General features: G+C 38.1%; 1 protein-coding gene across 5 annotated transcripts in view; it reads right to left on the bottom strand.

The window, feature by feature from the left end:
• The window catches only part of TRRAP (transformation/transcription domain associated protein), a 76,014-nt gene that overhangs the window by 26,848 nt on the left and 34,561 nt on the right, over positions 1-14,605 (bottom strand). For 3 of the 5 annotated variants that reach the window (XM_040078768.2, XM_040078767.2, XM_040078770.2), the window contains exons 40-57: positions 13,911-14,069; positions 13,690-13,824; positions 13,408-13,518; positions 12,981-12,992; positions 12,413-12,559; positions 11,890-12,103; positions 11,076-11,201; positions 9,326-9,472; positions 7,920-8,122; positions 7,109-7,230; positions 6,038-6,251; positions 5,099-5,278; positions 4,609-4,755; positions 3,817-3,936; positions 3,236-3,523; positions 2,542-2,679; positions 2,048-2,160; positions 1,411-1,546 (exon numbers count right to left, since the gene is read on the bottom strand). In XM_040078768.2, coding sequence (XP_039934702.1) covers positions 1,411-1,546; positions 2,048-2,160; positions 2,542-2,679; positions 3,236-3,523; positions 3,817-3,936; positions 4,609-4,755; positions 5,099-5,278; positions 6,038-6,251; positions 7,109-7,230; positions 7,920-8,122; positions 9,326-9,472; positions 11,076-11,201; positions 11,890-12,103; positions 12,413-12,559; positions 12,981-12,992; positions 13,408-13,518; positions 13,690-13,824; positions 13,911-14,069 — 2,712 coding nt within the window. The remainder of the gene's footprint in view (positions 1-1,410; positions 1,547-2,047; positions 2,161-2,541; positions 2,680-3,235; positions 3,524-3,816; positions 3,937-4,608; positions 4,756-5,098; positions 5,279-6,037; positions 6,252-7,108; positions 7,231-7,919; positions 8,123-9,325; positions 9,473-11,075; positions 11,202-11,889; positions 12,104-12,412; positions 12,560-12,980; positions 12,993-13,407; positions 13,519-13,689; positions 13,825-13,910; positions 14,070-14,605) is intronic. The other 2 variants (XM_040078769.2, XM_040078771.2) reach the window with 1 other exon arrangement.

Genomic DNA, 14,605 nt, shown 5'->3' with positions numbered 1-14,605 from the left:
CAACTGACTTTTACGCCTGGGCCAGCAAAGAGAGAGTGCCAGGTAGCATCCTTACCCTTAAATAGTGAAAATAATCTCCTTCTTTATTATGTTATCGACTGGATCATTAAACACAATGGCAGTGTGTGAGCAAATGGAAATGAGTCTTGGGTCCTATCAAAGGCTACTTGCTGTTTTAATAGCTCAACTTTAATGGGCAGATTATTAAAAATCTTTCACAAAGATTTACGAAAAGTGATAGATATTTGCCATAGTCTCTGGCCTCTATTGTGAATCAACCATGGAGCTTGACAAAAAACAGCCACATTAAAAAATATCGATAAAATTGGAGTAGTGAGTACAGCAGCACAGAATCAATTATTCCTTCAGATCCCAATATTTATGCAAACGTGTGCTGACACTTTTACAAGAACCTGAGTAGAGTCACAAAGGCTCCATTTATGGCTTCAGCAGCATCTTCTCCTCAGTCATTTGGTAAATGTCTCATTACTGAAAATACCTCATTTAATATAACTGCAGCTAAAGCATATCAGCACTTACTCAGGGTTGTCACTTCCACTCAACTTGCAATTGTCCAAAACCAGAAGCTGTCAGACATGATCTATTTCACTCCCTTCAAGCCCAGAGCTTATAACAGACTGTACAATATAGTTCTTATTTTAGGCTTTAAAGGTTTCTCAAGTATTTCTATACTTAGCCTCTGAGGTTGCATACTTAAATAGGACACAAAATACTAAGTGTTATAGGAACAAAAGAAAATTAAAATGTAAATAGCACCCATAAGACAGGGGGTTTTGTGCATGTGCAGTTTGCTACTCAGAGATCTGGCTTCACATTGTACTTTAAATACATACTTCACCCCTTACTGCAAATTTTGGCATCTTTAGCAGATTAATTCCAGTATTGTCCCACTGTATCCAGCAGTGCAAGAAAGATCTGCAAGCTCCTTTCCACCTGTGATTTAAAGCAGCATTCTCACCATTTAGATTTCAGTTTTACATCTGGTTAATGTTTCTATATTAACTCATCACACATTAGCAACTCTACCTACCATGAAAAGAGAATATCTTTCCTTAAAATTAAAACAAAACAGAAAAAACAAACCAAAGAAAAACCAAATCAAAATATTAAAAATAAAAAAAAAAAAAAAGTTTTCCATCTTCTTTAGATTAGTGACACCATATAGAATGCTTAAAAAAAAATCCAGACAATCTACTGGCAACTCCAACAGAAGTCTGCCACTGGCCCCAAGAAGCTCAAGATGTCCATGCAGCCTGGCAGTTCATAGCAGCCTCAAGAACAACAACCACCAGCTTATTCTCATGGGATGGTTCTCAAAACAGTGGGGATGAAAATACCCAAGGCAGGATGAGGATAAACTAAACATGAGCACAAAAAGCCCTGACTCACCTGCACCAGAGCCTCCTTCATAGCAATCCAGTTTGAGACCCTCCAGGCACACTTCAGCACCAGGTAAGGATTTATGTGACCTTTGGACTGGCCATATTCTGTCAAAGGCTCCCATTGGTTCAACTCTTTTGAGCAACTAAGAAAATCAAATGCAGTGTCAATTTTGTTACCAAAAAACCCCCAAAAACTTCAATAAAAGTGACAATAAATGTTTTGTATCAGAATATTATCTGCATATTTGTCTACAAACAGCTTTGCAAGCACTACAGAAGTTTTATCCAGATGGGAAGACTTTTTTTTAAATTTATTTGTTATCAGTTATAATACAGAAATCTGTGAACAGGGAAGACCTGTATTTTCTGTCTCCCAGGACAACCATTTTAAACAGGAAAAACAAATTTTAGCTCCAGTCTGTTTCCACCAACAGCAAATTACATTTTTACAGCAATTCAGGCATATCACTACTGAGGCTCTGTTAAGGGAATACAAAATAGCTTTTTTTATTCCCTTAAGTTTCCCCTGTATCTAAGTCCTGAGATAAGTTTATTCTCATAACTAATGCTTTAAAGGAAGAGCAGGGTATTTTGCTTCCATTGCAGGGTAAAATACTTGTTCTACATCAGCTTTCAAGTCTTACCGAATCCAGTGGTCCTCCCAGAGCTGGTACTCAGGGAAGATGGAAGGGGAAGCGTTGCTCCGTTCGTGTTCTTTTTTAGCCTTCTCCATCGCTTTTTCGTAAGTTTCCTGTGCCTAAAGAACATTCAACCATTCCATGTTTCTACCTGCTACATAAACAATCACCTAAGAGTCTTTTCTTTCTAAAAACAAGTGATAAGGAAACCTTCATAGACCCGTAAAAAATAGTCCAGTGTGTTAAATTCATTCCTGAATATAGCTATTATTTGGGAGCTTGACAAATGTCATGAAAATCTGATGGGTGTATGCAAAAGTTTCACCTTACCTCAGTATTACAAGGCCTTAAACTACTACTGTAGACAGTAGGGAAGCCAGGGCAGCTTCCATTTTAGAGGACTGAAATTAATAATTAATATTCAGAGGTTTTTCCTGCTGATCAAAATATTCATACTGACAGTAGAACTACTCAGATAATTTCTAAAATCAAGACTGTACCTGTTCAAAAAAGCCATGCTGTTCATAGGCAATGGCTGTTGCTGTCTCTGGGAATTTGCAGCGTTTCTGCCACAGCCCAGCCCACATATCCTCTTCTTGTAACAAAGAGTAGAGCTCAGCAAGGGAATCCAGGATTTCCTACAATGTTAAGAACACATATTCCTCCACAGTCAAGTTGTCTTTATAAAGCATAGTAGGTAGCAAACCCCATGTTCTACACTGAGGCAAGCTGAGACAGACATGGCAATAGAGAAGTGCTTATAAAACTTATTAAAACTCTCTTTAAAACTCTACAAGGCAAGAAATTAGTAACAACCATGTACTGAGAACAACACTGCATGACAAAAAAAATCCTAAGGCTTGTACACAGACTCTTGCCTGTCTTCCCTAACACAACAGATCAAATCATAGAAAACAAATACTTTCAACAAGTCAGTAATACAATAGGACAAGAGCAAACAGCTTCAAGTTGCATCAGGGGAGGTTTATTAGATTTGATATTATGGAAAATGTCTTCACTGAAAAGGTTGTAAAGCACTGGAACAGGCTGCCCAGGGCAATGCTATAGTCACTGCCCTTGGAGGTATTTAAAATACATGTAAAATGTGACACCTGGGGACATGGTTTAGTGGAGGACTTGTCAGTGTTAGGTTTTTCCCTTCATATTTCATAAGGTATTTCAATATAACGTTACCTGTTGAGGGGGAGTTATGCTTTCCTGCTCATAAAATTCTGTTGTCTGTTTAGGCTTAATCTGCAGACTCAGTCCTTTTTCAAAGGCTTGATGTTCCAGCATCAGTGTAGAACGAAACCAGAGGTTGTGAGTTTTACCCAAGTATTTCAGGACACAAGGTCTGATGGGAATGGGGGGAACACACTGTGACATTGCTTCCACAAAGCAGTTCAGAGCACTTGGCTGGCAATCTCGCTGCACCTGGTGGCTTCCACTGCACAAGAAAGGGCTTATTTCACCTGCTAGAGCCTAGAAAAAAAACCATAGTATTATCTGTCTATTCAGATTCTTGAATTAGAGAAATCAGATTAAAAATCTCTTTAGTACAGGGAGCAACCATTCAATGAGTACATTTCTCTCTGTAAAATGAAGGGCACTATTTCTTTCAAAAGATGTATAGATACACGTATACAGCATTCAATAGTCAGAGAGTGGCAAATATCTCAAAGCTGGTGAACAAAGTCACCACACAAATACATTTTCCTGCAGCAGCAGTCATTTACAAAGAGGAATCTGCAAGTGGGAGACAGAGAGGTTCTCACATGTTGCTGTCTGTCAGACAAGATTTTCCAAAGTCGTGAAAATAGCTGTATCCAAGTCTTCTCTGCCAAAGGTGTAGAAATATGACATAACTGAACAAAGGCACTCAGCAAGGCTCCCGTCTGGAAACAGACAGATGCATAGAAATAGGAAAACACAATTAATCCTGTGGCAAAACAGCTCAGTTATACAGTTGTTTCAGCAGTAATACTAATGTCTTTTCAACAAAAAATACATTTCCTTTAGCAATGTAGACTTGCAGAAAGAAATTAGTCCTATTTTTCTGCTGAGCAAGACTCTGATTCATTACTGTAACCACCAAAAAAAAAGAAGGAAAAGGGGAAGATGCTGATCATGTTGGTAATAGGAATAATCAGGTTAATTGGATAGAGCTGTTGCTAGTGTGGAGCTATTTAAACCTAGCTTTCAGCTAAATTACTTTCTGAGAAATTATTTAATCATAAGATGCTGATACAGATTTAGATCCTATACTCTGTGTTTGTGATCACTAGTCTCTGAACTGAATTGTTCAAATATACTTACAGTGAAGGAGGATGATATTTAATTTTGTAGGACAGGGATACAGTAATAACTAGCAGTGAAGTGAAGGCATAAGAATTTTTTACCATAAGCAAATAAGAAATTACAGATTATAAGAGATGTCTACATAAGAAAACTCAGCTAAAAAATGAGAAGTGTGAGATAGAAGAAGGAAAAACAAACAAACAAACAAAAACAGATCAGCTTGAAGATTTTAGGATTAAAGTGGTTTGTCAGCAACCACCTGCACCCACCTTCACCTCCCGAAGGGAGTCGAGGAATTTGTCGTGCCGGTTGGTCAGCATGTGCAGCTGGTTGCCAATGTCCTTCTCTGACAGTTCCTTTGTTTTGGGAGTGCTGGTCTGATCTCCTGGAGCCAATTCAATGTCTATTTCAACATCCTACACAGAAGTAAACAGCTCACTAAGTAAAAATAGGCATCTTCTATGTACTTTTGATTATTTTCCCCCAGAGAAAACACCCTCCTGATCAATTTATTTCAGGCCTCACCGTTTCCGCTGCTTCTTCAGGTTCAGATCTGTAATTGCCTAGAGAGCTGAAGTAAAGGCTAAATGAATGAATGGGAGTTCTGAGAGACCCACACATGCTTAAACCACAAGAGACACGAACAATCTGCACACATCATCTCCATCACACATTCTCCAAAGCTATCCGGTGAGAAACTAGGAAGTGCTGAATTCCACCACAGAGATGGCTTTTTCCACAGCATTTTCTGTCAGTTACCTCCTCTTTGGATTCGCTGTTCTCCCTCTCCCGAGGCTCTTGCTTGACATGTGTGACCATGGCAAAGGCTGCCCTGTCGTGGCTGTCAGCAAGGTTGATGACATTGGTGATGGAGGGCAGCATGGCCCCCTGGCAGCTTGTGCCTATCGTGGTGTTCCTCTCACACACTGCCAGCAGCAGCTACCACGTGGAAAAGTAACAGGAGGTTTTGAACATACATTTTACTGCAGTGCTCCAAAGAAAACATCACTATGGTTTAATATTTAAACAACATAGATGTTGCAATAGTAAGTTTAAGGGTATTTATCACCTTTATTAATAGAATCTCCTAGGCCTAAAGGTTGTATTTTGTACTTTTTAACACATGTATTAAGTGTCCTCAATCTGCTAATAAACACAGACTCTGTTACCCTAAAAAGGATGTTCACAGTCACCTTCAATTCATGCTTTAATATGCATGTGGTTAAAGTAAAAGGTTTTGTCCCATTTCATTTTAAATAAACCAAGCCAAGATGCAATTTCATTTCAATGCAATCCCACCTAACAGCTGTCATACTGGTAGAGGAAACATTCCAGCTTTAACAATTTTCTTGAAATCTCCTCCTACAACAATTCTTGAGTTTTTTTCATAATCATTATCAATTATAAAAGACCGTTTTCCTTAAGTATAAACCTGGTTATTAGGCTTTTGGCAGAGAAAACAGATTTTAAACATTTATATTAAAGCCACTTCCCAAGCATCAGCATTTCACTGTTTGGCCATTGCATATATTTTTAAGCAGCACATGATCTGAGGCAGCAGACTTGGGTATTTTCAGCTTTGATACAGACAATACCCACTACAAAACACACACCACATAATGCTTTTACACCCAGCGAGGAAAACTAAAGAATAAAACATATTTCTAGTTGCATTTCTGATACAAGGAGTTTCCCTACCTCGATGCACTGCTTTATCCAGAAGTGATTTCCCATTGCTTCCCAGTTTTGGGAACAGGTCACATAAAGCAAGCGCTCGTAAACGCGACGTTTCATGGAATTGTCAAAGACCTCGAAGAATTTGGCTCGGATGAGAGGCTGGGCACAGCGCAAACCAGAGAGAAATGCTGGCTCCAGTTTAGCTGTAAGTTCACTCCCAGAAAGATTCTCATCCCTGAAATGAATACAGATGAAATAAGAGCCGTTAGAAAGAGAAGATTCCCAGGTTTTGTATAATACAAAAATCCAAAGAGGTGACATTCTGCAAAAGCCCACAGGTGGCAAACATCCAGGTGCAGTTTTTGAGAGAAACAACACAGAAAATATGGCAGTTTGTTGTAAAGCTGCCCCAGAGCTACGTGTAGAAATACTCTTTCAGGATAAAACCTTATCATAATTGTGAAACACTGAGCCGCATTTGTATGTGGGTTTGAAATGACAAATGGAACTGACTGATAAAATTTTATGAGCACTGTGTGCACACAGAAACACAGTGAAACAGCAGAGCACAGCAGCAAAATGTCTGCAAAATAATGTGAAGCACCAGCATAACATTAAATAATTGCCATTTGTTGAAAAGGTGACTATCTTAATTATTTCACTGGGCTTCAAAATCTGCAAGTCTACCTAGCAAAGTAACTGTCCTGAAAGTTTAATTTACAATAAAGTTTCAAGGAGAAAGCATCTTTATATCCAATGAATGCGAAAAGATAGATCTTAGCTGTAACCACAGTGTTGAGAAAACAGCCAGCTACAAGAATGCCTTGGTATCTTGGGAGAGAAAGAAGTTGGGATAGAGGTATTTTGTCAGTGCCAAAAGTAAAAATCCTTACTAAGGAATTTCTGTTTTCAAATTGCCTTCCATAAATGTGCACTGTGGTCTCAGTAAAGTGAATTGATTTTGCATTTTAGGAAAAAAACAATATATCCCTTAATTCAGACCTAAAAAGATTGATGACATGTTATAAAGGGCATATATGGTACAAATTATGAACCAATAGGCTGCAATGAATGATTAATTGCTATAATTACCTATAGACATAGTTAACAAGGTCTAAGAACTGAGCATTTAATTCAAGGTCTTCTGGAAAACGCTTTTCAATGTAAGTCATCATTTTCACCAGTAAAATGGACTTCTCCCGGAGAGTAGGTGTCTGTGGTAAAAGAAGACATGATTAATTTTGTCAATTCATCTTAAAACATGCAGAGAACTAGCACATTCAAACTCCAACTCAGCCATCCTTTACATGGCTCTTTCACTTCTAAAGTACTGAAAAAGAGCTTGGTAGGTCACAGTTCTTAAAAAGAAAAATAACTCAAGCATTTATCCTTCTAATATACGCTGGAGAATTTTAAAATTTGGACTAAAATTCAGTTTAAATTGTTCAGGGATTACAAACTTCTGATGTATATTATAAAAAGTGTAGGTCCTTTTGTACAGCACCAGGCTGTAAAGAGCTCAACTCTTAACAAAAAATACAGCAGATTGCGGAAGCCACAAAATGTTACAGAGTAACACAATTTATACCAGCATTAGTCATCTTCCTCCTGAAGAGTCTTTCTATCCAGGTTAATGTGAAGTATATTTTAAAACTTTTACTTTAAAGGAAGTTCTCTACAAAACAGCATTTGAGATCAAACACCAAATGTAAGCCTATAAAATGCCAAGTATCAATAGCTGCAGCTATTTTCACAGGGAATGAAAACAGTCTAAACATCATCAAGGGCATGTAAACATATATAACAGATTGTTCCAAACCTCATTGTCAAAACTGATGAATTACAGTGGCTAATCATAGTTATTTAGTATTTGAGCAATGATGACTTCATCTACTCAATTTACCTGATTAGCTGCCATCGGGGAATTGTTTTTCACCCACTCCTCCACTATTTTTACCACTGCACGAAGAATTTTGGCATCAGTGGATTTCTCAATGAGAGACGTTAGAATAGCTTGTATAAAATTTTTCCTCATTTCCATGCTCATCACAGCCAGGCGAGTTTTCACAAGGTCCAGGCTCAGCATTACCAGTTCACTTGTACCTGCTATGGATGCAAAAAAAAAGGATGAGAGTTGTGTATACATCTATCAAACACCTAGGGAAAAAAAAAAAATCCAGATAAGGTGTTGAAATTTCAAAAATATCAGCAACATCATCTATTGCCTGGAAATACATCCCCAGAAATAATGTGTTCAGAATCACTACTTGACATTCCTACACAGCAAAGGCAGAAGCCAAGGCGGGGTTGGAAGGGGCTTTGGCAACTGTCTAGTGGAAGGTGTCCCTGCCCATGGCAAGGGCTTGGAATTAGATGAACTTTAAGGTTCCTTCTAACCCAAATTCTATGATTCTATGACTCCTTTCAAAACCAAATTCATTCAAAATCCTAAAGGCAAGCCTGTTCTTTCCTTTCTGCAAATCTTTAGTAAAAGGTACTACAGACCCTTAATACTGAAAAACTACAATTAACTTTGTGAAAGAAATTGTCTGTGATGCAGCGAATTCTCTAATTCTGTTTAGCTAATTTCCTGACTTGCTTATCTATGAAGTTTAATAATTTTCCAATTGTTTCTCAGTGCTAATAAAATTTACAAGGTTCTCATTTACCTAATTAAAGTATGGGCTGGGAATCTAACAGCAACAATTCTTTCAAAGTGTTTACTTCAGTAGCTTATTCATTAGTAAATTACAGGGCCTTTTACCAGCACTGAATTTTCTCTTACAAGAACATCTGATTTTTTCAATGACTCATGACCTAATTCATTTGACAACAGACAGAATTATACTGACTGAAAGAGATGCTATTTTAAGATTAAAAGCTAAAGCATCAGCTCCAACAAGTTAATTCAAACACAGTTGTTCCAATATTGTAAAATAGGAAGGAGTAATAAAAAAAGTGAAAGCACAGAGCAATCAAAAGAAATTCAGCCCCTCTCCCCTCAATATTCTAAAAGCCTTGAAGAATTTCAGTACTTCTATTTATGCTGCAGCTCAACAAATGTTTCGCTGGCCCTTCACTGAAAAGGTTGGGCTAATACTGAAATTCATACATTAAGCAGGTAACTGGAACTCATAAGTGAAATTTTAGCTCTCAGTACTTCACTAATACTACTCACTAAGGCTGAAGTATTTTTCAACAAGTAATAATGCACACAAACCCTGCAAAGTCATTTGAATCCCTTTAGGATGAAGATACTTTAATACTCTGTAACACTTCTAATCATCAACAGACTGTGTAAGGTAATACCTGTACTGGCTTCTGCTGTTCCTGCTGTCGCCTGTGGGTTCAGGTGCTCCCTGACCATCTTCTGCAGGGATCTCATGAAAACTGAGATCAGCCTGTCAATGTAGCTGGGGTTGTTGCTGCATGCAGATTTCAGAATCATCAGAGTCCCTAGAGATAAAAAGAAGGCTTCAGGAATTAAAACTCCTCTTGGGTATGACCTGAATAAGGTACAGATGCCATGAAAGAAGGATGGGACTACCCAGGTTACAAACATTAGAAATCTGGAGAGATTTACAGAAAAAAATCAGTCTCAGCTTTAGTCCTTAGACTAAGTCTAAAAGGTTACTTTTGCACCAATCAAAGTACTCTGAATTTCTGTATATAAGTGTGTGATGAACAGCAAGGGGAAAAAGAGAGGACAGGAAGAAAGGGATTGAGAACAAATACTTTGCCAAGACCTTAAAGAAATGTAACTACTCCTGATGTTGCACATTTATTTTAGTAGCAAAAAGTAGAAAGACTTTTAAATGAGAAGGCCCGGGTTTAGTAATTAAGAAATTTGGTTTTCTAATCTAGAAACCTGATAAAGTCCTATAAATCAGTTTCTGTAGATTGAAGAAGTTAACTCAAGTTGACTAATTCATTCCTAAAGCACACACATCCTGTAAAATTATATCTACTTAAAAAAACCTACTGCAACTTTCTAATTCAACTTATCTACACAGCATATCTACAGAAGCATGCTCTGGTCATTGAATGGCTCCTGCCAAAGTTTGGATTTCTTTTTCTGATCAGATGGGCACAAAATTTGGCCCCCAAAGCTCAGCCTCTGAGCCACAGAGTTACTACAAAATGCACCTCCTGACAGATTGATTGTGGTGCTGCTTTTAAGGGAGCTCTGGGCAAAATGTAAGAAACATCTTTCATGGTTAGTTTGATGTAAAGCACATCCAGACATCTGACAAATAGGCAATTCCCAAGGTGAAATTACAACCATCTACACAGCTCACAGAATAGAACAGTGAAGGACATTTGCCATTTAAATCAGCAGGTTTTCTAACATTGCACAATTTCAGGTCTGTATTACCAACACAACCAGTGCTGGGCCAAACTCTATTATTCCAATATATCTTTGTCATTCTATTATGTAGCTGAGTTGTCTAGCAGTTCAGTAAGTACAAAAAAACAAGAAAAGAAAACCATTTCAGCTCTTCAGAATGGTCTATGCTAAAAATTCAGATTTTGTCACTCCAGAAAAAACAGCATTTTTGTAATTTCTTGGTTACTGAGAGTTTAAGATCTATAAATACATAAATCTTATTACACCATCTAAATCTGTTAATAAATGAGGTTTAAAAAAATTAAAAAGAAAGGCAGGAACACAGAAGACTCTACACAGATTCCTTGAACTATTCTGTTGTATCTCAGAGGACCTGCAGGATTTACTTCTTTTTCCATTTAAGAAGCTGCCAGTAACTTTTACTTTATGTTTTTGGCTAACAGCAATATTACACCTTCTTCCTATGCACTTTGAAGACAAAAGGCTTCCACCTAGCAGGGAGCAGACAGAGCACCATGAGCCCCCCTCCATTCCCTTTCTTCACAGATATGACAAACCAAGCTCGTCTCTCAGGTTAGCTTGAAATGCTTCCCACAGCTTCCCCTGCATCAGATCAGATTGTCATTTCCTTACGGAGAAGGAAACTGGTGACAAAGGCATTACTCATTCAGAGACATTCCCACAGAGCTGCCAGGGATGTGGGACACCTACCAAAGAGCTGGGAAGGGTTGGCATTGGTGGCTTTTTCGTAATTAGTCAGTCCTTCATAAATCACCTTCCCAACTGCAGCATAAAGGCACTCCAGCTCTTCGTACTTGGAAGCTACACTTGAGGTACCTGCAGAGTTTAGAGGTGTGCTCAGTTCTGGTAACATTTCCCAGAGAATAGGCAAAGAACAGTTACACTGTGAATGTACAGTCACTGAAACATCACTCGAGTCTTATGTTGTCAACAACCCAAGGTGACACAGGCAGATCCCTCATTTATATAAACCTCTTTATTATACCAGTATGTCCTCTATAATAGTGTACCACTTCTGAGTAACTGAATTTGATGAGCAGTCTTACATTACTGATTTACTTTTTTTCCAAGAAAATATTATCTAAATTAGCTTCTATTAAGACCCAGCATATTACTATTGCCTTTCTTTTTTTACACTTTATCTCCCTTCCTTGTTTCAGCAAAACAGCAAAGCTTAATAACTAAAAAATTGCACTTCTGAAGCTGAAAAATTCTAATTGCAAAAATACATTAAATTTATAGCATGCATTTCTTGGACTAAAGTTATGACAGCCACAGGTTATTAAGTTTTTATGTCAATGGATAATGATGTATTCCACGTGATTACTTGTTTCAGCTTTTCCTTTTTTAATCAGAGGTTGAAAGTGCAAGCTAAAATGGACCATTAAATGCAGGAATCGTAAAACAGAATATTAACACATTCCAAAGAGCGCCTTCATCCCACCCTCAACCACTTAAATTATGCAGCAATAAAGGATAAAAGGAAGAAGAAAACACCACTCACTTGGTTCTGTGGGGAAAATTCCCATCAAGCGAGACAGCAGACTGTGGACAGCTCTCAAAACCTTGGTGTTCCCACAGGTCATACAGGCTGCTACCCCTCGCTGGAGGGGCTTGAAGCTGCTCAGAATGGCAGGGGGCTGCAGCACAGTCAACAGGAAACTTAAGACCTCTAAGCCAGTGCAAATGTTGGCAAAGTTGGCCTGATTGGGCTGTTCCTAAAGAGAAAGCACACAGAAAGGCAGTGAGTGGGGGTACACAGGAGTTACACAGGTTACTCAACTCAGATCAAATCTGTCAAAACCCACTAGGAAAAAAAAAAAAAAAACCAAAAAACACACCGACCAGTAAGTATTGTAGCTCTACAAATTATAACCACTGATGCAATTCATACACTTAACAACTTTTTTTTTTTCACTACAAAGAAAAGATTAGTACTGTAAAAATCTATATCCAGATATGACATGTATTCTATCATCTCACATAGCAGGGAAACCTAAAGACCTGCAGGACTAGAACGTTCTTACCACAGTCATGAGCAGCTTATCAAACCACTGCAACTTCAGCTCTGACTTGGGCCACATGTCTGGCCTCAAAGCTGTTTTCAGAAGGTTGACACAGCGGCGAGACAGCAACTCCCCAGGGGATCCAGCAGTGTTGGAGTTGTCATTTACCTAGCAATTAATCAGAGTTAACAAAATGACACCCTTTTGGAACCAAGTCATTAACTTATTATGCATTCCATGCAAGCATATAATTTCTTATTTCTGAAATGGATGAGCTTAAGTAGTTTTATCAGTACAGTCACACGGCATTTCATGCGTAAAAAGCTGACAACTAATAGTAAACACCAGAACTGGTGTCTAAATTGCTTGCTAATTAACCCAAATCACCCATCAAAGGTGTATTTAAAAAAGAAAAAAAGTTTCATGCCATCCTTTATTACTCCAACTCTGAACATACTCAAGATGGTTAATCTTTACTGTTTGCAAGGTATCCATAAACATGTGCAGCTCTTTACTCAATTCATCTTTATACTTAAGAGCATCTACTTTGTGCAATGGACTGTGGGATATAAAATCCCATGCTACTTACCAGCTGAGTCTGCTGCAGGAGGAGAAGCCATAAAATTTGTCAGCCTGGAGGTACACCCAGATAATTTTCCCCATTCTAGAAAAGTTAACTCCCTCCAAATTTGGTGAAAAGCTTTAGGTCTATACTCTGCAGGAAAGTAATTCCACGTATAGGATTTTGAAAATAAAACTACAGTCATTACCCCTGGATACAGTTGTTCCCAATAAAATCCCCTAAAAAAATTTGGGATAAAGTATTCTTGTCATTTAACCTAGGCAATAGAACAAGCATACATTGCAGCATCACCCAAATATGTAAATTAATCATTATAACAAAGTATAGAAACATTAGAATAATCCAAGCCTAAAAGGAGCCATGTGAAAAGAGGGGTTTATGGGTTTGGCTGCTACTCCACACTGGTATTTGCATATCAGAATAACCACAGTACCTGGCAAGCGATTCTGATCAGGAAATTCACAACGGTGTCTGTGTGCTGCTTGTCAATGGGCTTGGCAAGGAGGGCATCAGCCCCTGGCAAGGACTGGCTCCGGCCAAACACCTGCATGCACACAAAACACAAAAGCCATCAGCGAGACTGAAGGAGGAAAACAAGAACAGATTTAAAATACTTGCTTAAAGCTAAAACCTTCAATCTAGGGAGTTTTGAGTCACGTGGAAAAAGCAAGTACACTACTTAAGAGTCTCTGAACAAATCCTGATTTTCTCTTACAGCACTTATTGCTCCCGTAGCTGTCCTGAATCGTTTTACTTCTTGGCCAGAATCCACAGACAATCCTCTTTTAACAGTAGATGAGGCAGAACTTCCTCCTTCTCCACTTGCACTTGAGTCCATATCTGAATCTGGCTGAAATATCAGCAATGTGCATGTTAAAAAAAGTGCATTAAACTGTGGAACAGTTCAATCTTTAACCATTTATTCTGATTTCCTACCTGCTGGTCTTTGATTCTTTGCAATTCCCATTTAATAACAACTTCAGCAAGATCCACAGCTAATTTTCTTTGCTCTATTGTAACACTGGGAGTGAAGCCCAGTCTCTGCATGGCACTAACCATATGCTGAACTAAGTGATGTCTCACAGGATAATAAACCTGAAAAAATAGTTTCACAGAAATGTTAGTCATTAACCAATAATGTTCTACACAAAACCTACAAAGCTGAAATAAAGCAAAGTTGTAAAACAGTCATCAATCCTAAAGTTTGCTAAACCTGTACTACTTCAGAATTTGCAATATGGAAAAGTAACTGGTGCATTGAAAATAGTATTTTGGCTACAACTTTCAGCAGTGACTACTGATTTCATACACATGTTATTTTTAAGATTGATGGTTTTCCTCAAGGACCAATCATATAAATTCTTTTCCAAGCCTTTTAAAGAGCTTCAACCCACATTTGAACACACTCAGATATTCTTTCAAATATTGTTGAGGCATCAGTTCCTGAAAGATGTGTCTTAGCTGTCCCTTTGGATTGCATTTTAATACGAGCTTTCAAAAATGCTCCTATGTTGACATTCTGCACCATTCCCCCATTAGTTTAATGTTTCCCAACATACATTGGCTGGAGATAAAGTGATTTAGTTAATCCCACAGAAAATATTAAGGATCCCACAGAAAAACAAGGATTA

The sequence above is a fragment of the Hirundo rustica genome, chromosome 15 (assembly GCF_015227805.2).
Source record: "Hirundo rustica isolate bHirRus1 chromosome 15, bHirRus1.pri.v3, whole genome shotgun sequence".
NCBI lineage: Eukaryota > Metazoa > Chordata > Aves > Passeriformes > Hirundinidae > Hirundo > Hirundo rustica.
The sequence above is the reverse complement of the archived record's forward strand: the minus strand, read 5'-3'. Positions and strand labels throughout refer to the sequence as shown.